Below are 23,688 nucleotides of genomic sequence, written 5' to 3'. Positions count from 1 at the left end.
ACTACCGTTTTATGCTTAAACAAACACTCTAGGAGTAGAATGAGCTCCAGCACCACCATTGCAATCCACCTCTCGTAGCTCCGTCCTTAGGCCTTTCCCTTCTGCATTTGCTAAGGGATGGATTCCGTGCTCCAACCCCTTCATGTATGCTCGATTTTCTCTCTCTTTTTCAAAGTTCACATTGTACTTCTTCTCCACATCTATAATATCGAAATGCAAAATTAATTAAGCACAAAAATTCAAGAAGTGTATTGCATTTAGTTAGTTAATTAATTAGTTGGAAATCCTTATTTACGAATTTTATTTACCTCGATATATATATGGAAAAAAGTTTTAGTATTAAAAAAAAGGTACAATATCAAGGTCTTAATCCCGAAGCTAAGTAACGACATTAAAAAAACTATTTTAATATTACCCCCTCTGCTTCGTAATAATCGCAACACTTTAACTTTTATATTACACTATTCATATACTTACTTTGACTATATTATTTAGCAATATATAAAAAACATATGTTGTGATGTAAATTATTTTTGAATTAGTCTTTAAGTGCATTTCCATCATATTAACCTTTAATACTTCTTAATAATACTAATGGTCAAAGTTATATATTGATATGTGTGCCGATTAAAGTGCTGCAATTATTATATAAAACGACAGAAGTATATATATCTAGGCCAACGTCCTTTTCAATAATAGTTAAAGTATGTGTCATCCATCAAATACTATTTACATCATAACCTAGTACATCTAAAATAAATTATGGTTTAATTATGAAACATATATGCAATAAAAAAAACTTCGATCCATAATTTTACCTGAAGCAAGATGACTATAGAGTTGTCCATCACGAGTTAAAGCCATCATAATTTGGGGTAGTCCTAAGGGGAGATTATCCCCGCGATCAACCTGCCAAAAATGGATAGTCTTCCCATACGTTTGAGCCACCTTAGCGAGGTCCGGGCGCTGCATAGCACCCGGAACCCCGGGTAGGAAGAGCACCCCGCTCTTAACCTCGTACTCATGAGAATGCCAGAGCCGCTTCTCGGCATCAGGCAGCGTCATGAAGAGGTTCTCCGATATGATGTACTCGATACCGATCAAGCGAGCATCGGCCTCGGGGCTGTCATAGATCAAGCACTGACGCATTTCTTCGTTTTGGTGTCCGCAAAAGTGGTGCGCTTCTACTTGACGAGTCATGTCATTTCCGTAGAAGTGGAACCTATGGAGAGGGCAAAGTTTTGAGATCGAAATTAAAGTAATTATGGATTTTCATGCAAAAAAATTGCAAATTAATTAAATCTTTAAGCTTTACAAATAGATTTACAGATGTTTTGATTAATCAAATAAAATCTTTAAGCTTTAAATTAATTTTTATTAATATTTAATTATATAAAATAAACTCAAAGTAGTACATCGGCATGTATGCAAAGCTGACTACCGACTACGTCAGTTATTTTAATAAAGTTCAAACGAATTAATCATTAAGCTAAGATTATACAATGAAAAAAATTCATCATCAATTATATTCATGTTGATCTCAAATAAAAAATTATACAATAATAACGTGTGATTTTGTTAGACTCATTTCAATATCCATCTATATATAAGTTCATAACATCAACTTTAATTTTAAATTTTTTTTAATTGAAGATAACTGAAAAAACTCACAATCAAATCAAAATTATACATTAGCAAACATATATAAGCAAAATTATGTATTAGTATGCATAAAACTTTTCAAATTGTGCATGTAAAAAAAAAATAACATCGCAAAAATAAATTAGAGAAAAAATTACGCGCAGAGATGTTGGTGGATGGCGTTTATAGGGCCAAACTTCTGAACCGCAGCGGTGGCGGTCTCGAGCATGGTGGTGCTGGTCTTAGTCGGCTCGCCGGGAACTAGAGGATGAGTTGCCATCTTGTATGGTTGTATCTTTTTTTCCTCACGCTTGTATATTTTTGATCAACTTATTATTGTACGTGTTCTTGTTCAAAGGCAAAACTATAGTAGTGTTTATATTTTTGGGAAATAGGATGTATTCAACACTTGGGTTTTCATGCAACATTACACGTACATGCTTAAGAGGAGATCTAGATATAACGTGGCTTCTTTGCCTTATTTTAATTTCTTTGGGAATTTGCCATTTCTTTAGTATCTGCCACCCATATGCTCGTATGATTTAGCCAAAGCTTACCCGTTTCGGATTATATTAGTATCGCAAATACTCCTTTTGTCTCTTAATATTTACTCTATTTAATTTTTGATATTTGACCACATATTTTGATTATCTATAAGAAAAATTATTTCAATTGATCTTGTTAGTTTTATTGTTCGTAATTCCATAATATCTTAATTTTGTATAAGATCATGTAATTTACAATAGTAATGATTAAATGCGTTTTTAGAGATTGTAAAAAATCAAATGGAACCAACATTAAGGATAGACGAAATTTTTTCACAAACTCCACCGTTAAAAAAAAAGGGTACTCTGTAGCGATGTACTTCCTGTTATGTTACCTTTGGTTGGGCCTTGAATTGGATTATTGAAGTCCAATATATTGGGCCGATTTTGGACTTTGTTGAAGCAACACCTACTAGCCTAGCCCAACCCACTTATCATTTCATCAAGCACAGTAAAACTTAATAGGTTCGGAGTAGTTGACTAGATGGTAGTTGGTACCGTAATATACTGGGTAACTGGAGTAATATGACGTAGGACGTACAATAGGGGAGTAGGGGACAACTCAAAACCTTGAAGAAGAATTCTGAAGAAAGAGCGAGATCTTTCTCTACTCTGATCTTTCAATGCACTTCCAAGCTTTTTCTTCAAACTGAATTGTACTTCGTATATTAGTTATTTATTTTATATTTAAATTTATATTCTCCACCTTTTATTTATTTATGTTTTTTCTATTTTTAAGAGAAATAATAATTCTAAACCTTACTTATTTATGTTTTTACTATTTTCAAGAAAAATAATTCTCCGTAATTCCAAACCTTACATGATAGATTAAGTTATTAAGATAAGCATGCATATAACTCAAGTGGCATTGTAGCAACGACTTTAGGTGCATAAGATTTAATGGACATTGGTGTAGTAATTTTTTTTCTTGACTTTTGAGTTAGAGGAAATTATAAACTACAGTAAATAGTATAAATTGAACATTAGATACGAGGAATACTACTACGGATTACTAATATCATATCCACAAAGTTGTATGTAAATGAAAGTACTCTACTTTAGGATACAACATTTTTTTTTTTTTTTATTTTTATTTACGACAACAGCAACTAAACAAAACAACTAGTTCGAAAAGCTATGTAAATTAACCCTACATATATTAGCGATCTGATGGGCTTGTGTGATCTGGTCCCTTCCTACTTTGCAAATGATCGATACAGCTCTGCAACAGGTTCCCTGTTTGTATCAAATCTTAAATTGTCCAAAGAAGCAATACTTAAAACTACTTTTTTTTTCTTTTTTTCTTTTTTTTTGGTCAGAAAGAAAAATGATTTCATTAGTAAAAACTAGTTAAAGCACACAGTTATAAAATCACACAAACAAAAGGATCATATGAATTGTAAAATCACACAAACAAAGGATCATATGAAATATGTCTTGGAAAAATCTACGGGACTTGACCCCTCAAAATATTATCTAAGCCCAAAAATTAGCTACGAATATAATTTCACCAAATTTTAAAAATGATGTTCATACACGACCCATGACTCACCAGCATGTCTCTCATGGTGTGATATGCTTGTGACAAGTTAAATTAAGGGCCTGTTTTCATTGACTGAACTGAGCTGAACTGAATTGAACTTATTAGAGCTGAACTGAACTTATTAGAGCTGAACTGAATATTTTATAAGAGAAGGAAATTAGGAGCTGAACTGAACTAAACTTATTAAAATTGAACTAAACTGAACTGATTAAAGCTGAACTGAAAATAATAGTATAAGAACAAATCCTAATATTATGCTATTTGCATAACCATTACTCATGCTTGACCTGACCCACCCAACCATGTCTAACAAGTAACGAGTATGAAACTATAAATCACCGAGATATGGAAAAAGATCGAAAGTACCAATATAAAAAGAAATTAAAAATGCCTTATTTAGACGAGAACAAAATTTAATTGCGAATGAGTTCTAACCGTTGATATAATCTAGATCTGACGTGTCAACGATCTTCCTCCTATGTTTTCATTTCTTCACCCTCTCTCTCTGGAGCTTTTCACTTTAACGCTGCACCTCTCTCGCTCCTCCATTGAAGCGTACTCCGAGTTCTCCATTGAAGCGGTTTTCTGAGCTTTCTCTCCTCCATTGATGCAGTTTCTGAGGTCAGATGTTTTTTCCATTTTAATTTTATCATCGAATATCAGTTTCACAATCTAGGGTTTAGTTTCGCACTGTCGTTAACATTTTTTGTCAGTAAAATCAATTAGGGTTCTGTAAAGGTGGATTATTAGACTTCTGATTATAAATACTGTAGTTTTGAAGATTATAACGAGCGATTTTGTTGCTTGAATTTTGCTTTGTGCAAATTTACGTTGAATTCGTGAACGAGAAGATTTTTATGTGATTTCAAGCTTAATGTGAAAATTGAGTCAAATTTGGTTGCTAATGTGTCGCATTTTTCGAGCCGAATCGAGGCTACGAGCCGAGCCTTCATGAGTCTATTAGAGACCCTGCCAAGCTTGGGCTTTGAGGGTTGTTAGAGCTCTGAGCTCAAGGCTAAATCTGATTAAGCTCGAGCCGAGCCTACTGTCCGGGCCTTTTTTTCGGAAGGCCGGTGGGTTGGCTTGGATTACTTAGTGTTGCGTGCCCTCCTTTCCTGGTCTGGTTCAGGGACGGGCATGCATGAAATGAATGGGCTAGATGGTTGGATGTTTGTTTTTTATAATGAGGGTGTTTTTTTTCTTGTTGTTATTGTTGATTCAGTTAGAGATTCGCGGTAGTTTTGGCAACTATGGCTTCCAAAGGTCCAAGGTCTAAACTTGATCACGAGTCAAGAGCTCGACGTCAAAAGGTTAGATGATTTTTATTTGTTGTTCTCTTTGTTCAGTTTCAAGAGTTTCTGTTAATTAAAGTCCTATGTTGCAATACTTGCACATGCAGATAATCTATTTTTGGTGTTGTAAACAAAACCTTGGAGTAGTTGTCGTATGTTGGAACTATAACGGAAAACATGATCGAATTATGCTCTGTTTACTTGATTTTTAAAATCTATAATTTGATGAACTTTACACTTACATGTGCAAAATAACCTATATTTGTAGAGGGCAAGTTCAAATTCCACTTGTTGATACTGATCTGTTGGTTGTTGTATGCGTGAAAGTATTACAAAACGTGCTAATAAGATAGGATAGTCTGAGCTAGATACATACTGATCATAATCCAACTGCTTTCATGCTAACATAGAGGGAGCAATACAAGGGAGGTATCTGGGGATTACTTAAAAGTTAGTTCCATTACTGGAAATCATCCTGGCTAGCCAAGACGCCTGAAGTTTTTGACTGAATAAAGCTCTTTTATTATTTAGCAAGAGGATACTTAACGTTTACAATATGTTCCATAGAGGTGCCATGAGCCCATGACATATTGCTTGATAATTTTGTATTTACAACATTCTTCAATAATTCCATGGAGGCGCATATGATTTTGAAAATTGTTTGACTTAGCATGTGATAGTTGTTTTAGTTTTAATGAATTAGTCTATTGTAGACATGGCTTTAATTTTAGCTATATAATCATTAATTATTTTCTTATAATGTTACTGCATTGATACCATATTACCATGCCAAAAGGATTTATCAGTTGTGCCTTCTTTAACTAATCAAATCAAGAGTACCATAACTTTAGACTTCATTATTCTTGTCTCCCGAAACCATGCTAAATGTCAACTTAACCATGGGTTATGTGTGATTTTGTTGCTTAACTGTGCCTTGCCATCGGATATGACTAGTTCAAGACTCATCAGTATATGGTATTACCTTTTATCTTCTGTTATAATATGCTTTGTAACGTTACTTGCTATGCTGCTACTATTTCTTGCAGGCACTTGAAGCACCTAGAGAACCTCGCCGCCCCAAAACACATTGGGATCATGTTTTGGAGGAGATGATCTGGTTATCAAAGGTCAGGAGCTGTGTTTGTGTGTTGTAATTGCTTTTGTTTTGAAGTGTTCTTCTTTGCAAATTTAGAGATAGTGTGTCAAGCCAACCCAAATTTTTATTTTTTTAAAAACCGTTATGGCAGGACTTTGAAGCAGAGAGGAAATGGAAGTTAGCGCAGGCAAAAAAAGTAGCTTTACGAGCAAGCAGGGGCATGCTGGATCCGGTTACAAGAGAAGAAAAGAGAATGAAGGTATAGCTCATCAACTTTCTATTTAGTTGACAAAAGATTTTAGTACATATGCACAAGCACGAATGTAAAATTGTTTGATTATATTTGTTGTTGCATGTTATTAAGTGAAACAATTCACTCTACTACCTTATGCCAATTAAGACGATCCTTGCTGTTGGCGCATTCTGTTGTACATACCTGTTAACAGTCTTAAATTATCGTCTTTCTTGATTTTCTCTCTTATGCTGGTCATTGTTAATGAAACAGGATGAAGAGCAGCGAATGAGAAAAGTTGCACTCAATATATCGAAGGATGTCAAAAAATTCTGGACTAAAATTGAGAAGCTGGTAAGTTAAAAAATATGTTGAATTGGTATTTTCTCTTAAGACAGCTGCCTTGATGTATGAAGCTCTCTAACTTTACACCTGCTCTGAAAATCACTTGTACAGGTGCACTATAAGCATCAGTTAGAGATTGATTGTAAAAAGAAGGCGGCGCTTGATAAGCAGTTGGAGTATCTCTTAGATCAAACTGAAAGGTGGTCTCGAAATGACCTTTGCATGACCTTTATTGTCTTTTTTGGTCTCCACATGTAAAGATTATATGGTGTTACAGTTGAGCATTTGGAATGATGAGGAATGAACAACTTGGTGGAATTCACAGGTATTCAACTATGCTGGCAGAGAATCTCTTGGGCACGTCAAACACCTGTCCTTCAGGACAGACATCAATTCAGGAGAATACTAGTTACTCTCAGCAGAAAGAGAATGATGAAAAACCAGTGGATGAAGGATCTATGGAATTGCTTGCTGGTAAGTGGCAATGTGGCATATTTTGCTTGTTTTACTTGCAAAGAAGAGTGCCTTAATATATTGGTGATGATGCATTTTCTTCAGAGGCTAAATCAGATACAGAGATTAAAGCGGATGCTATGGATGCTGATGATGATTATGATGTGTCCTCTGAGGATGAAGCGGTGAGTTTACAACTCTTCTACTCTTGCCTTATATATGGAAATTTGGTATAGTTTTCCTAAGGTTTTCATTCTTTTGGAGATCCTATCATTAAAATTGAATTGATGAGAATCAATGTGCTGTTATCAATCTTAGTTGGAAATTTAATGTTCCTCAAGAGGATATCTTTATTAGTAAGAGCCCTAAGAGGTCTTACTCCTTGTGCGACATAATAAGTCGAGTTTGTACACTTGGTAGTGACTTAACCTGGATTAGACACTTTTTATTGCTATTGAATGTTAGACGTGTACCAAGATGAAATAGTGTATGTAGTTTAGAATTGAGTGGTAAAACTTAATCTCATAATTGAGCAGGCTTAGCTGACCAGAAGGAAAAATAAGTTCGTGTGTTTCAGTTAGGAAAGTGAATGTAGCTCCAAAACTTTGTGAGTTGTTAAGCTGAATCTTGTTCTTCTTAGATTTAAACCTGTGCAACACTTGCTCTTATCTTCATTAATGTGATTAACTATTTGTGTGACTAGATCCTTCAGTTTTGTGCTAGCCTTCATCTTGCTTCAGATATTCCTCCTTCCTTTCTGTCTTTTGGGCCTAGGGCTTAATCTAATTCCATAGTCACAGAGGTGGTCTGATCCAACTTGGCTATTTACTTTAATTATGAATTATTCCCATGTTGAGGGCTTGTCCATTGTACACATATCTTCAATTTTTCAAGCAATGCCTCTCTCTTGTTTATGGCCTTGTACTTATCTTCCATGATGTGATCTAGGAAGATGACGAGCAGACTATTGAGGAAGATGAAGCTCTGATTACTGAGGAAGAGAGATTAGAAGAGTTGGCTGCCCTACAAAATGAAGTAGACTTGCCACTCGAGGAGCTACTCAAACGCTATTCTGTGAGTGAAGGTAACTACTGTAAAAGTTGTGATGTCTTGTTTGGGCATTCCCAATTTTGTTGTGACTGCATTATTAGAGTGAACTATTGTTGATGCTATCCCTTGTTTTAGCTAATGAAGAAAGTAGTGCTGAGTTCTTTCCTGTTGTAACAGGGAACTGTGATAAGGTTGGCCCTGCTCAGGGTAAGTCAACATCTTGAATTTTCCCTTAAATAATATTTATATTTAGGCTCCCTTCATTTCTATCACATATTTTTTCCCTCAGTTACCAACTTAATTAATTTCTTCTATTTTGTTTGTTTGTGCATCTTCCATGGTGGATTCTTTGGTTAATTTTAGTCAATGGAGAACATTATCCAGAGGGACGTCAAGTTTCTGTTGAAAGCCCTGACGAGGCTGGTCCAGGTAAGAGTGTGATCCGTGAACCGACCAAGTTTCTCTTAGTTTTGGATGTTACTAATTCTCAACACGAGAAAGCTCTTGGAGTGTATGATTAATCTGTAAAGCCTTTCATAATTGGTTTGTGACTTGCTACAGGTGATGAAACTGATATTCTTGCTGTAGCTAAGGTAGATGCTGACTGCTCATCAGTGTTCATTAGTCGTCGTTGTGTAAGTTGTATGTGTTTATATGTTGTTCTTTTGTTATGAAGGTTTAGAGACCTGTTTGATCCAAAATATTTGTTTCCAGGATAAACGCAATGGCCATGTATCTGAAGTTGAGGTCTGTTCGCCCAGAAATTCACCTGATGGCACAACTACTTCTGATTATGTAGATAGGGAATATGATTCTGATGATGAGCTGGTATGTAGATTCTTTGATGTAGTTGACTTGTATATTCTTTTATTCCTTTGGCTGAGTGAAACTGGCAACTTACATTAGCTGATTTTGTTCTTTGTTCCAATCTTGTTGGTTTGAATATTTGCTCAATATATGTTGTTTGTATCAACAAAATGGGAAACATGTATTCATCTAAGGGACACAGTTACATTAGTATTGTGCTAGTTGTCCAGGAAAGTTGTATGTTTTAAGACTCACACGATGGAGCTGAAAGAGAGATGGGAATTTGCAGGCTGGCTGAATTTGCAAGGGATTAGGGGTTATGGTGCCAACCAATAGGCTTGTGGAAATGGATCAGGAATTATAGGACTGATTTCTCTCCCAGAAATAAATTTACATCAAATTGTGTTTGTCCAGGAAAGCTCATGTATGTTTTAATGATTCAGAAGATCGAGCTGAACAATAGACAGAAGTTGCAGGCTGGATATATTAACAAGGGTTTAGGGGTGGGAGTATTGACCTGTAGGCTTATGGAACTGGAGCAGGAAGTATAAGAATCCTCTCCCATAAAAAAACAAGAAAAGGGAAAGATTGAAAAAGAGATTGAATGACTATCTTGTCTAAATTCTGGTTTTGTTTTGCTTAGAATATCGTGAAAAATATACTATGCGATGCAAAAGAATATCAACCACCCAGTGTCCAGCAGTCCAGGAGAAGTAGAGTATAAGGAACTCTGGATGTACACAGCCTTGTCCAGTTGCCCCTATGATGTAAGAAGTCATGTAAAATGGGGCTTTTGGAGTCTGAAGATAGCTGCATCTTTTGCGCGTCTTCTGATTGACTTTGAGTGTTCGGGTAGTTTTTGTCAGATAAAATACTCATATTGGTGGTTTAGAGCAGATGCTTAATGTTTGTTTGCATATTTTCTGCTGCTTTCTTTTACCTTATTTGCTTGTTTCATGAAGCTTTGCTGATGTGTTCTGCACTGTCCAGGCAGATGACGAGTTTATCATTGCCACTGGAGAAGAGAAGGTATTGCTCTATGTAATTTTGCTGATGTGTGACAGTAAGATGTTGTAAGCTGGTCCATGTCTACTTCACATTTTGCTTTGTCAATTCGAAATATGCTATTTAGTTTTATGTTGGAATCTTCGCGATTGAACATGATTTATCTTGCACCATCTTCATATCAACAAAAGTTGTTTACAAGTAATATGGAGAACTTTGTTCCAATGCTCTTTCACTGCTCTCATAATGTACTTCATTTCTAAATACCTATTCAGCCTTTTTTTTCCCTCATAAATTCATTTTTGGCTCTAATTCAGTCTTTTGATTTGCATACATGAGAAACAATCTGGACTGGTTCTGGCATGATTGGTTCCAGTCTATCAACGAATGAATGAGTAAATCTTTGGTTGTTATTTTCCTGGTAGAATCTTTTAGACAAGTTTTGATTTTTCTTGAAGTTGATGCTTCAACCATAGAACGTGGTTGCAGTTTCCATGAGTTGTGGTGAAAGGTCAGTGATGCAGCATCTTATGAATAAACTAGATTACTGGATTTGTACAGTTTCTCTTTGTTCCTCTAATTTTAAACTTTTTTGATTGTTGAAGAGTGAATGGAATGGAAAGACTGAAAGAGTCTATGTTATGAAAGAAAAGGGAGTGTTTTTCGAATTAGGGTAGTGAAACATTTAATTAGTACTTAGTAGCTGAAGTTACCAAATTACCAATTTTTGGGGAAATAAACTGAAAGAAATGAGTTAAGAGCTACTATAATCATCGTTTTGCAACCATTATAATTGCCAAGGATCTGACAACTCCTTCTTACAAAGTTAGAAGTATAGGGAGGCTAGGATGTGCATAACCATAAGAGGATGATTAGGGAGGATTTTGTGATACATATGAAAAGGAAGAACTTAAAAGTTCTCTAGGTCGTAATCCTCCTTGCCCATGTTCTTTATTTGAGCCTTTTGTATAGCCAAAGTCAAGGTATTAGGTTCTGGGCGATATTGATGTTTCTTGATTTGTACCTAATTACTTCTTGATAGACAGATAGTTCAAGGGCGTGAGTTTTCTAAGTTGTTAACCTTTTGTAAATGAGTGACACTCTGCTGGTATCTTTTGGATATATCTCCTTTACATGATTAGTGAGGTTATAATGGAATGAACACATATCTGCTGCTGTGTGCTTTTTGTTAAAATGTTTGATTGGGGATGGAGGAGATGATAATTTGTTGGAGAAATTCACTTCAACCTTTTCCTTTGGAGACTAGAAAAGAAAAAAAGGGGGGTGGGGTGGGGTACAGCCGGCAGAAGGAGGTGTGTGTGTGTTTTTTTTATTGGAGAAGGGGGGGGGGGGGGGGGGTTACAGCCGGCAGAGGGTGAAGGAGGTGTGTGTGTATTTTTATTGGAGAGGGAAGGGGGGGGGGAATCGACTTGCTTCAATTTTAATTTGTAAACTGCAGTAATTTTTTTTTTATCTAGATTACTGTACTTAAGTTTGATGGGAGTTATGGAATTCTCTCTTAATTAAGTTGTTATTACTGTTTATATATGGGTGCCCGCAGTATATCGGTTTAGCGTTGTTCCAATAGGCTTGCCCTGTCCTTTTGTGATCTGTGACTATGCTTATTGATCTAATCTTAAGCCTTTTGGATCGTCTTTACTGGCTTCTCATCCAATTTTCTTAGGAGGCTTGTCTACGTATGACAGGAGTAAAGGACTGCTATGTAAGTGGAGTAGTGTGGTGCGAATAGAGAAAAATGGATGTGCTATAATTTATCAAATAACACCTATATTAAAGCCACTGCACACTGCCTTAAATAGCTTCTGGTGATGAACAATATCATTAAATCATCAATATGGTATATTTTTCAGCTATTGTTATGGTTCATCTTATTGGTAGCCTTGAAACAACAAAATGACAAATATTATTGTAATGATATCCAATGCATTTACGTAGGAAATGGTGGACTCATTGAAAAATTTAGGGAGTTACATGTGAAGGGATAAATGTTTCTAGCGTATATATGCAAGGAGTCAATATTTGGAGGAAGGGCATTATAGTCATAGTATTAGTAGTAACTTGAGGAATAAGCTAGAGGTTTGTTAAGAGGCATTTCCTATAAATAGGCCTCATTAGGAGGAATAAGGACATGTTGAATATTGTGAGGTTTATTATTGGGAGAGAGTAAGCCTCTCGAAAGCTCATACTTGGAGAGCATCCACCTCTCGAAGTGGAATTATCATTTGAATTAGTGTAATTCTCATCTTATCAATATAATAACCATTTTATCTTCTGTTTTTCTGCCATTTTTAGTGCTGTAATCATGACAGTTCCTAGCAACGTACTAGGGAATAAGTATTCTTTTTGGTGGATTTGGAATTGATCATATTTATCCATTCTAAGTATTTTCCCATTTATAATGGCCAGTGAAGGTAATCATAGATTCACATGTCCTCTCTGAGATAGGTAGACAGGTCTGACATCCTCTCACCTGTAGGTTCTCCAGCTTCCACCACCCTAAAGTTTGCAGATTGCCTCCATAACGTTCTTTAAGCTGTCATTGCTTATTGTCCATGGTGATTGTCTACATCACTGACCTCTTATTTTATGCCGAAATAGATTTGAGTGACTAGATCTAATAGAAGCCCTGTTTTAGGGTGAGGGAAAGGAAGAGGAAGTGAGGTGGTTACCAGTGTCTTAGAGACAATGAGCCTTATGTTGGTGTTGGAAAATGACTTTGAGGTATTAAGATGATGTAATCTATGGTTGAAATTGTGGCAAGGAGATACTTGGGTTTTGAGAAGGGAGAGGGGGGGGGGGGGGGGGGGGGGGCTAGAATACTTACAAAATATTGATTATCCTTATATTTGGGGAAGTAGATTACTTGTTCATTTGTTCAATTTATTACCCTCAATTGGTTAATCCACCCTTAAATATTTCCAGAATCTTTACTCTGATTATTTTGCTCCTCTATCCCTTGATCAAGGTACCCCTTTAGTCTCTGACATAGCTTGTCTATTTAATACTGCCTCCGTTGCCAACTGATAGTCCCTTATGGGTAAATTGTAGTCCCAAAATGTTCACCCCATTTGCTTTTTTCAACAACCATTAATATTAACTTTTTACCAAAATTCCCTCCAATTTGCAACAATATTTGTGCAAATTTAACTTTCCCATGTAAATTTTGTTTTCCCATGTACTTTTATTACTCTCTCTACTTTTTTGCATACCTAATGTCAATTTACTTTTTCAATGTACTTTTACTATTCTTTTCTGTGTTTATTAATTCCCGTGAAAAATGCCCATAAGGGACTACAATAGGGGACAGAGGGAGAATGAAGTTATTTTTTTTTTCTTGTTTTTTTTTTTCTTTTCAGTTGTAATGCCTTATGACATGTTCACATATCCCTCAAAAGATATCACTTCCATATCTATGCTCTTGTCCTGGTTGCTGCGGGTTGAAAATAACCCTAGATATTATGCAATTCTTACTGCTTCTATGTGGCTATAATACTGATTTGTATTGCCAGGATGATGAGACAACCTTGGTCGAGGAGGAGGAGTTGGCAAAAGCAGAGCTTAAAACGCCTGAAGATGAGGTATGCACCATTGATTGCAAGCTTAGATTTTTTTTGTAATTGTTGTTTATTTAGGAAGCTTTTGTATATTAATGTTTTCTTGGTGTGTGTGTTGGTGTTGGGCAGATTGCATTATTGCAGAAAGAAAGCGAGATTTCCTTGGAAGAATTGCTTGCAAGATATAAAATGGTTGGTTACATATCCTATATGCTTTTCGCACTCCAGTTGCATGGTACACATGTTGTATTTATCTTTCAATCATTGTGCTTCGTCTATCAGGATTCGTCTGAGGCTGGCTCTGCGGACGGTGAATCAGATTATTGTTCTGCTCACTCTGACATGGATAGTCATCCAGCTGAGGAAGTGTCTGACAAGGAAGGCCAAGATATTTCTGTAGCTGAAGATGACTCTGGGGAGATTAAAACAATTTCACCTGTCCCTGATGAAGGTGTTGCTGGTCATGTGATGAATTCTGAAGAGGAGAATCAAAGAGAAGCTAGGATTGCTGATGCAGCCGCTGCTGCCAGGTCTGCACAACCAACAGGAAATACTTTCTCCACGACTAGTGTACGGACAAAGTTCCCCTTTCTTATTAAATACCCTCTTCGTGAGTATCAGCATATTGGGCTTGACTGGCTTGTTACCATGTATGAGAAAAGACTTAATGGTATTCTTGCTGATGAGATGGGTCTAGGAAAGACAATTATGACTATTGCATTGCTTGCTCACCTGGCTTGTGAGAAGGGAATATGGGGACCTCATCTCATTGTGGTACCAACCAGTGTCATGCTTAACTGGGAAACTGAGTTTATGAAGTGGTGCCCTGCATTTAAAATCATAACTTACTTTGGGAGTGCAAAAGAGCGCAAATATAAGAGGCAAGGTTGGATGAAACCCAACTCTTTCCATGTGTGCATCACTACTTACAGACTTGTTATCCAAGATTCAAAAATTTTCAAACGAAAGAAGTGGAAGTATTTGATTTTAGACGAGGCTCATTTGATAAAGAATTGGAAATCTCAGCGTTGGCAAACTCTCTTAAACTTCAATTCAAAGCGACGCATCTTGTTGACGGGTACACCATTGCAGAATGATCTAATGGAGTTGTGGTCTTTAATGCATTTTTTGATGCCCCATATCTTTCAATCTCACCAGGAATTTAAGGACTGGTTTTGTAATCCTATATCAGGCATGGTGGAAGGGCAAGAAAAGGTAAACAAAGAAGTGATCGATCGCCTTCATAATGTCTTGCGGCCATTTATTCTGCGTCGTTTGAAAAGAGATGTTGAAAAACAGCTCCCTATGAAACACGAGCATGTCATATACTGCAGACTCTCGAAGAGGCAGAGGAATTTGTATGAGGATTTCATTGCTAGTTCAGAAACCCAAAGCACTCTGGCTAGTGCCAACTTCATTGGTATGCTAAATGTTATAATGCAGCTACGTAAAGTTTGCAATCATCCTGACTTATTTGAGGGCCGCTCTATTACAAGTTCTTTTGACATGGAGGGGATTGAGATGCAATTGAGCTCAAGTGTTCGCTCAATGCTTTCACCTGGTCTATTTTCTTCCACAAATCTTTCTGGCTTGGGGCTCTTATTTACACATCTAGATTTCAGAATGACATCTTGGGAGTTTGATGAAGTTCAATCTATTGCTACTCCTCCTAGTTTTATTGAGCATCGTGTTTGTCATAGTAATCTAGAAATTGTTAGGCCTAGATTTAAATATGGGAAGAAAGGTTGTGGGACTAACATTTTTGAAAAGATTCAAAAGGAAATTCTTAATGTGAGATTAAAAGAAGCGGAACAGCGGGCTGCTGCCATTGCATGGTGGAATTCATTAAGGTGTCAGAAGAAGCCTGTATACTCAACAACACTACGCGAGCTTTTGACAATAAAGCATGCTGTTTACGACATACAGTGCCGCAAAGCAAACCCTGTGTCTCATGACTATTCGTCAAAGCTTGCAGACATTGTTTTGTCACCTGTGGAGCGATTCCAGAAAATGATAGATCAGGTTGAATCTTTCATGTTTGTTATTCCAGCTGCACGAGCTCCACCGCCTGTTTGTTGGTGCAATAAATCTGAGACATCTGTTTTTATTGATCCAAGCTACAAGGAAAAATGCTCTAAAAAATTGCTACCTCTTTTGACTCCAATACGTCCAGCTCTTGTTCGAAGGCAGTTGTATTTCCCCGACAGGCGTTTGATACAATTTGATTGTGGAAAGCTCCAGCAGCTTGCTACTTTGCTGAGGAGATTGAAAACAGAGGGTCATAGAGCATTAATCTTCACTCAAATGACAAAAATGCTTGATATTTTGGAAGCTTTTATAAATTTGTATGGATATACTTACATGCGTTTGGATGGATCAACTCAACCAGAGGAGAGGCAAACTTTGATGCAGCGATTTAATACAAATCCTAAAATATTTTTGTTTATTTTGTCAACACGCAGTGGAGGTGTCGGAATAAATCTTGTTGGAGCAGATACGGTGATATTTTACGACAGTGACTGGAACCCTGCTATGGATCAACAAGCTCAAGATCGTTGTCATCGCATTGGACAGACCCGCGAAGTCAACATCTACCGTTTAATAAGCGAGAGCACCATTGAGGAAAACATCTTAAAGAAAGCAAATCAGAAGCGAGCTCTTGATAACCTAGTAATACAAAGCGGTGGCTACAATACTGAGTTTTTCAAGAAGCTTGACCCAATGGAGTTGTTCTCAGGTCACAGAATAGCTCCCATTAAAGAAATAGGAAAAGAGAATAATTCAGATAATGGGGTTGAGGTTCCTGTTTCTAGTGCTGATATAGAGGCTGCTTTGAAAAATGCTGAAGATGAGGCAGATTACATGGCACTGAAGAAGGTTGAAGAGGAAGAGGCTGTAGATAATCAGGAATTTACCGAGGAAGCAATTGGGAAGTTGGAAGATGAGGACCTGGGAAATGAGGATGTTATTAAAGCTGATGAAGCTGCAGACCAGAATGCATTGGTTACTGTCTCGAATGTAGAGGACATTGCTGTTGCAAATGGGAATGATTTGGGTGGAGAGAAGGCTCTCACGTTAGCCTGCAATGAAGATGACGTTGACATGATTGCTGATGTCAAACAGATGGCAGCTGCAGCTGCAGCTGCTGGACAAGAAGTTTTATCGTTTGAAAATCAATTACGTCCTATTGATAGGTATGCAATGCGTTTCCTGGAGGTTTGGGATCCCATAATAAACAAGGATGCAATAAATTATCAAGTTCAGTTAGAGGAAAAGGAGTGGGAGCTGGAGCGTATTGAGAAGTTAAAGGAGGATATGGAAGCAGAGCTTGATGACGACGATGAGCCTCTTGTGTATGAGAGTAAGTTTTTCCGAATCATAATGAATTCTAAGCAGTTTTCTGCTCTTTGCCATCATATTTTTTTCCTATGATTCCTGCATTTTTCTTTAGGAGTAATAGAATTTGCTGAGCTTGGTTACCCTTAAGGATCTCAAGAGTGCACTTATTCTGTCAGATTTTAGTCCTTTGTTTAGTTATGCACTACATTAAATATTGTTATACTAGTCGCGAAATAAAGTAAAATTCTATTATTTGATCCCAATGTGAGGGATGGACAAGAGAGGAGAGGATTCATGAGGAGAGAGATAGTGAGAATCATTGTCCAAATAAAGTTGCAGTAATTTTACAAATTACAAAAAAGATTTACGTTGCAATTAAAAAGGAACTGAGGAAAATCTTTGATAAGAAAAATAAAGTAGGGACATTATTTGAATGTTTCCATGGCGCCCATCTCCCCAAAAAGGATCAAGATGGCATTTAATTATTTAGTATTCATGTTTCGTCTTTGTTTCCCATGGTTTAGAAAGAATCTGCATGGTTTTGAAAAGGAACTAGGACATAGACCAATATATTAAGGCAAGGATTTTCTTTCTTACCTCATACACTAAAAGCTGAAAATACAATATGTTTGCTGGCCTTTGCATTTTAATTTTTGTCAAATCAAATTTTTTGTGGATCTGTATACTTCTGTGATTTATTGTGTGATAGGCCCTATAGTGGCTTGAAGTGCATGTGTTACATTTGGTAGTTTACATAGTCTATAAACAGTTAATACCAACTTTGATTTGGGCTCCAGCTTTCATTTAAATCTTTTTTTATTTGAACTCCTTTTTATCAGAATGGGACGCTGAATTTGCTACCCAAGCTTATCACCAGCAAGTTGAGGCTTTAGCTCAACATCAGGTCGGTACTCAGCTTTATATTAGAAACAAAGCTGCTGAAAGGTCTAAAAGTTATTTGCTTGTAATATTTTGTTGTGTTGCTGATTTAACATTATATCTTTACTGTAGTTGATGGAAGAACTAGAAAGCGCCAAGGAGAAGGAAAATGGCGAGGAAGTGAATGGTGATTTCATCAAGTAAGAGAGCACTCTGATGTTTACCTGTCTTTCCTTATATGCAAAACTTCCAGTCATGCAATGAAAATCATGAATTACTTCATCTATTTACTTTGGTTATAATCCTGTTTTGTCAAAATATTTTCAATGCAGGAACGAAGCATCTGGTGGTGGTAAATCTAAGCCAAAGAAAAAGAAACCAAAGAAAGCAAAGTTCAAATCTCTGAAGAAGCACTCTTTGTCCTCCGCATCCAAAGCTCTTAAAGAGGATGACGTAGTAGAACATCTGTCATCGGATTATGATGATAATTCTCATGAAGCAGTTGATTGTGCAGATGTAAGCCCAACCTTTATCATGTTAAAAAGGAAACGAAAAAAGAACGAAACTGCTGCTGCTGAAGAAGAGACATCCACAAAGATCAAGCCCAAAAAGGCCAAGAAGACTGCTCTTGTACCCACATTGCCATCGATGGAACCAAACTTGTTAAGCATGTTCAATGAAGAATCAAGAGATTCAAAATCATGTGAAGATTCTACTCTTGATTTAGAGCTGAAGCCTGCTAGCAGGGGTAAAATGGGAGGGAGAATTTCAATTACAACTATGCCAATGAAGAGGATATATACTATAAAGCCCGAAAAGTTGAAGAAAAAGGGGAACTTGTGGTCAAGTGACTGTTTCCCTTCACCTGATTCCTGGTTGCCACAAGAGGATGCAGTGTTATGTGCTCTTGTACATGAGTATGGCCCAAATTGGAGCTTGGTTAGTGATACTCTCTATGGAATGACAGCTGGTGGTTTTTACAGGGGAAGATTTCGACATCCGACTTTGTGTTGTGAAAGATTTAGGGAACTTGTCCAAAAATATGTTTATGGTGTCGCAGATTCTCTCAATAATGAAAAATCAAGCACTGCTGGACCTTCAAAGGGGTTACTGAGAGTTACTGAGGTAAGAGTTTCTTTCAAGAATTTGTATCAAATCCCCCCTTCCTTCCCCAGAAAACACACACACCCACTCACCAGTTTGCTCAATCATAATTCTACAATCATAATTCTCTAGAACTAGTGCAAAAATCTATTCATATATTAAATATCCTTTTTTCAGTTTTTTGATTTATGATCCATAGACTACAATATTATGTAGAATATCTGACTTGTGGAAGTTGGGGATGCATCTATTTCAGCTTTCCATTTAGATACTTGTGGAAAAATAATGTTCAATTTTGGTGTTTTAAGATTTCTATATGTTTGGTGTGTATGTTAAGATGTGATTTTGGGTGACTTCCATGCTATTTGTGACTTTATACCTTAAGCCTGGGTCAGTTATTTTCAAACTTCAATCTATCTTATCCTCATCTTATCCTGGTCTTCTGGAATTTGTGGTGTTTTCCTTCAAATATTCACTTTTTTCTTTCTTATTTCTTATGACATGATTGTTTGATGTTATCATATTTACCTATCCGGTTCTTGCCCTTTGACCTGCAACCTGGGGAGGGAGAGGGTGGAGGGAGGGGGGTTTTCTTTTTAATTGTGACCTTGGACAGGGCTAGAAAACCTAAGCAATGAAAATGAAAATTCTCAAAGGGATGGTGAGTAGTTAGTGGAGTGGACATTGGACTCGTTCACATTTAACATTGTAAATAGCAATTAAATTTGAATTTGGATGACAAAGCTTATATGTAATGAGTAATAATTGATCCACGATTAGTCCAAGCAAGGTTCCTATCCTGCACAGCCAATGTAGCAGTCCAGTGGTGGCTGCCTCAATGATACTATTATGAGTATTTATTCCTTGATAACCTTTCTAAAGCCTTCTTTAGATAGAAAAATTGGAAAAACTATTTATGTTCCCTCCATCCCATTTTAAGTGCCACATCCCTCATCGATATATGTACCAGTTTAAGTTCCACAATTACATATTTGGAAATTGGATATGTTGACACATCGGCTGAATATGTTGTCTAAATTCAACAGTTAGCTTAATTACTTTGTGTTATGGGCATATGGGCTGTGTGGTTCTTATCTGCTTAAATCTTTAGTGAATATAGAGTAATACCTTGTGGGGAGGTATTCTAATCTTCATTGGAGTAGGAAGCACCCTGAGTTGAGTCAATATATAATTATGTAGAGATTCATGTCCTAAATAGCGGGTTGGACATTATTGATTATACTTGTGTGTTTAGCTTTAAGCTTTAGCTTTGAGATCCTGATGCAGGAGTGAATTCAGCTTTAGAGTTTAGTCTCTCCATTAGCTATTCAGAATCAGTTATGAGTTTTGTGTCTGATAAATCACTTAAATCTCATTCACCATGTATCAGAATCTAAGTTTTTAAATTCAATTCTGAGAACACACCCAATGTAGTGTAGGCGTGTAGCTCAAGCTTAGAGATCCTGACTCCGGAGTGAATTCAGCTATGGAGGTAAGTCTCTATTATAGATTCAGAATTCTTTATGAATTTGTGTCCCTAATAAATCACTTAGCCGCCTTACACCATTATAACAAATTCTAGCCTAACTTTGAATTTAGAACACATCCAGAGTTTAAGCAAGCTGTCAAATATTTTTCAACATACCATCTTTTTCTAAAGAAACTGTTTTTCTGCAAAGCTACACTATTGTAATTCCTCTCGTTGAGTATTGGATATACCAACTACAGGGCCCTTTTTTAAGTCCATTTTGAAATTTGTGACTAAATGGACTAATAGTGAGAGCAGTCCATCAATTGAGTGTTTCTTATTACTTCCCTTGGCAGTTTGTCAAGATCTATATTAGCAAAGTAAAATAGGATTGCTAGAAGGCAGAAGAAGAGATCTCCAGCTACTGACTCTAATAAGAAAAAAAGATTCACCATAAAAGTAGGGACAACCTCGGCTCCTTTAGTCACAACTTTCTTTCCTAAAGATCGAAAGAGTAAGAGCTAATCTTAGCTAACCTTACATGGGGCTACCTGTGAACAAGCAAGAAGATTTTACAGCCAACTAAGGCATTCAGAGTTTACTGGGGATTGAATTTCACTTCCTAAAATATGTTATGATTCTTATCAACCTTTGCATCTTGTTGCAACTGCTCAGATTATATTTTGTGGCAGGATCACATTCGGGTCCTGCTAGATGCTGCTATGGAACAACCAGATTCCGAGTTACTTCTTCAAAGGCATTTCACTGCTCTGCTCACTTCGGTATGGAGGATGACATCGTCACGTGATCAACAAAGAAGCCGTTCAAATACCCATAACAGCCTGTATCCAAGTCCAAGCATAAGGTTGTTTGGTACATCTGTCAATCCAAATGCTCAAAATTCAACCAAAGGGATATCTAAGAAAAAGTTTGATTTGGGTCAGTGTGGAAAACTTATACATGCAGCACTGCTTGATGTGGAGAGTGTGGGCTGGAATGACAAAACCTCCCAGTCCAGCCAGATGGAAGAGGACCCGCCCACTATAGAGAAATTGGATGTCACAGTGGAGTTCAGAAGAGAGGGAGCTGAGATAGGTGACTCCACTTTTGGTTTTCCATCTGTGGTACCATTGTCAATACCTGCCTTGGATCCATTACCACCTGTTAAATCACCTTCAAAGGAAAATCAACTTAGGTCAACTCAACAACTGGCTGAGAGTCGTTTCAGGTATGTATTCTATTCCCATGGAATTGGTTGCTGAAAGCAGTGGGTTTGTGGCCTCCTTGGCAACCTCCTAGTTGAGTTAAGAAACATATTAAACATTATAAATTTGTACTACGACTCGTTTCTGTAGCATCTTCTTCATACTGAATGGATTTTCTTAAAACTTGAATAGATGAGGAAACCGAGCATTAGAATGTTTTAACTATAGTTCTTGGTGCTTTATTATTACTAATTTCTGGATCCCAAGTGGTTGTCCATTGAGCGGGAACTCATGGACTCATTTTGGTAATGTCAGAAAAGATATATTTTTCAGGCCACAACACTTGTATTCTAATACATATGTCATTATATATTTGTTTTTGCAGGGCCTCTTCAAGTGCATGTCTTCATGGTTTATTTGGTTGGGCATCCTCTGCTTTTCCAATAATTGAATCTCGCAACCGCTCTTCACTAAAATCATCTTCATCGGGGAAGCACAAGCTGGCTTCTGCTGAAACCAGTAGACCTTCCAAATCAAAGGTCAGAAAAGTTGCAGAAGCTGCTGAGGCTCATATCCCATTCGCAGAACCATTGCTCCAGTTATTGCCCACCATACCTAACCCTCCAAGTACCATTTCTGGTTCACATCCTTTCGGAATCTCAGATAGTTCTTTAGAGGATCATTTAATTGACCTTCCTTACATTGCAGAAGAAATTCCTTCATGTACAGAGAATGTTGAGATAATACCCCATTGCTATAATCCCAGCTTCATTTCAGGTCTTGAGGATTGTTCGTTGACCGATTGTGCGGATATTGGGTAAATTAGGAACCAACTTTGGTATATGTTGAATTTGGGTTAGTTTTTAGCTAAGGTTGGCAATTGAGCCCCAGCATGAAGAATTACCATGCTGGCACTCTGGCAGTTTTGTGACTAACTGATTGTGCGTTCGGGTGCACTATTGAATTGCACAGTTCTTGCCCTTTCATGCTTGTGGTAGCTGCCTTTTCCCTCAGTTACACAGGATAACACAAGGGCCTTCAGGCTAGCTTCCGGAGAATCGTGGTGCACACAGACAAATTTTAAAAGGCCACTGAATATGCAAAGTACAAGAGCTTTGTGTCGGTGACTCATTTTTCCTGATGAGGCTTAGGTATGCAAACTAGCTCAGCGGCGGCATTCTTTGGAGACTACAACTTCCAGAGTACACCATTTTGTAAAGTAGTTAGGCATCAGTAGTCTTGATGAATAGATGTAGCTCTTCTTGTATATATATTATACTAATTCGATTATAGTGTGTAATCAATGGTCACTTAGACTCAAATGCGTACTACCTCTCTTTTTCCTAATTTAATTTAATTATTATTCATTGCTTTTTTAACACTATAGTAACTGTAAGCATATATTTCGTCCGCAAAGCTAAATGAGCAACTCAGCACATATACTCTGTATTTCGCATGCAGGGTCTCTGTCTCCAGGAGGATTTAGATACTTCAGTTGTTTATTTTACATTGCAGCAATTTGACTTTGACGTGTATGAATTGTGCAAAATTTAAAGTGTTGTGTCAAATGAGAAACTTTGGACTTTGGACTCTCATCCACCAAATAAACGCATACTGTTTTATCATTTGACTTTTGTACTTGGTAACTTAGCTTTGGACATGTTATCGGGTACTCAATATATCCTTAAGGGCTATGATAGTCTTGGAAGTTGGAAGAGCTTACTCCAGCCTCTAATTATTTCTAATAATAATACCCATGATCGGTCTCAACTCCAAGTGTATCGACTTGCCTGTGTGGGTGCATTCGTATGGACATTTATGTGCTCACAAGTGCTTATGTTTGTTTTTGTGTGCGTTCGGGAGCAAATAGTTACATTGTATCTCTATATTATTATCTGAAAGTGCATCTTCATTCAAAGGCCAAATAATTGTACATATGCCATTTTCAAATACTCTGTATAAAGGTATAATTAGACGAACAGAACCCAACTGTATTCAATGTTAGTATGTTTCACTTCCAGCTTCTATTCTCTTTTCCGAGTTCAGCAGACAAAAAATAAGAAAGTTGCTCAGTTACATCTGTTGAATGAGGCGAACCATCTATCTTTT

General features: G+C 37.0%; 2 protein-coding genes across 3 annotated transcripts; one reads left to right on the top strand and one right to left on the bottom strand.

Annotated features, from left to right (window-relative positions):
• LOC145582570 (oil body-associated protein 1A-like) lies at positions 1-1,980 on the bottom strand. Its single transcript, XM_081639552.1, has 3 exons — positions 1,800-1,980; positions 819-1,222; positions 1-200 (listed from the first exon to the last, which is right to left on the bottom strand). Exons 1-3 carry the CDS (start codon positions 1,919-1,921, stop codon positions 16-18), a joined length of 711 nt encoding a protein of 236 aa, XP_081495678.1. The 5' UTR covers positions 1,922-1,980; the 3' UTR covers positions 1-15.
• A 2,202-nt stretch (positions 1,981-4,182) lies between these two features.
• LOC145583366 (protein PHOTOPERIOD-INDEPENDENT EARLY FLOWERING 1-like) lies at positions 4,183-22,956 on the top strand. 2 transcript variants are annotated; one of them, XM_081640603.1, is made up of 22 exons: positions 4,183-4,350; positions 4,952-5,039; positions 6,068-6,148; positions 6,269-6,376; positions 6,623-6,703; positions 6,806-6,894; positions 7,020-7,168; positions 7,253-7,332; positions 8,096-8,231; positions 8,375-8,404; positions 8,561-8,626; positions 8,759-8,832; positions 8,912-9,025; positions 9,995-10,033; positions 13,540-13,608; positions 13,714-13,776; positions 13,867-16,945; positions 17,763-17,827; positions 17,935-18,002; positions 18,135-18,927; positions 21,067-21,602; positions 21,965-22,956. In XM_081640603.1, the coding sequence occupies exons 2-22, from the start codon at positions 4,980-4,982 to the stop codon at positions 22,398-22,400; spliced, it is 6,216 nt and encodes a 2,071-aa protein (XP_081496729.1). In that variant the 5' UTR covers positions 4,183-4,350; positions 4,952-4,979; the 3' UTR covers positions 22,401-22,956. The 2 variants fall into 2 exon arrangements, with proteins under 2 accessions (XP_081496729.1, XP_081496730.1); XM_081640604.1 differs by lacking the exons at positions 4,183-4,350; positions 4,952-5,039; positions 6,068-6,148; positions 6,269-6,376 and having other exon boundaries at positions 6,658-6,703; positions 6,972-7,168.
• Positions 22,957-23,688: the final 732 nt, after the last annotated feature.

The sequence above is a fragment of the Chenopodium album genome, chromosome 15, assembly GCF_948465745.1.
Source record: "Chenopodium album chromosome 15, dcCheAlbu1.1, whole genome shotgun sequence".
NCBI lineage: Eukaryota > Viridiplantae > Streptophyta > Magnoliopsida > Caryophyllales > Amaranthaceae > Chenopodium > Chenopodium album.
This window is presented reverse-complemented; position numbering and strand designations above follow the sequence as displayed.

Bases quoted from the DNA above. Each gene is read 5' to 3' on its own strand.
- LOC145583366 (XM_081640603.1), top strand. From the start codon at position 4,980: ATGGCTTCCAAAGGTCCAAGGTCTAAACTTGATCACGAGTCAAGAGCT. The intron at 8,627-8,758 runs GTAAGAGTGTGA...GACTTGCTACAG, and splicing joins CCCTGACGAGGCTGGTCCAG to GTGATGAAACTGATATTCTT. The intron at 13,609-13,713 runs GTATGCACCATT...GGTGTTGGGCAG, and splicing joins TTAAAACGCCTGAAGATGAG to ATTGCATTATTGCAGAAAGA.
- LOC145582570 (XM_081639552.1), bottom strand. From the start codon at position 1,921: ATGGCAACTCATCCTCTAGTTCCCGGCGAGCCGACTAAGACCAGCACC. The intron at 1,223-1,799 runs GTAATTTTTTCT...CCCTCTCCATAG, and splicing joins ATCCACCAACATCTCTGCGC to GTTCCACTTCTACGGAAATG. The intron at 201-818 runs GTAAAATTATGG...TCGATATTATAG, and splicing joins CTATAGTCATCTTGCTTCAG to ATGTGGAGAAGAAGTACAAT.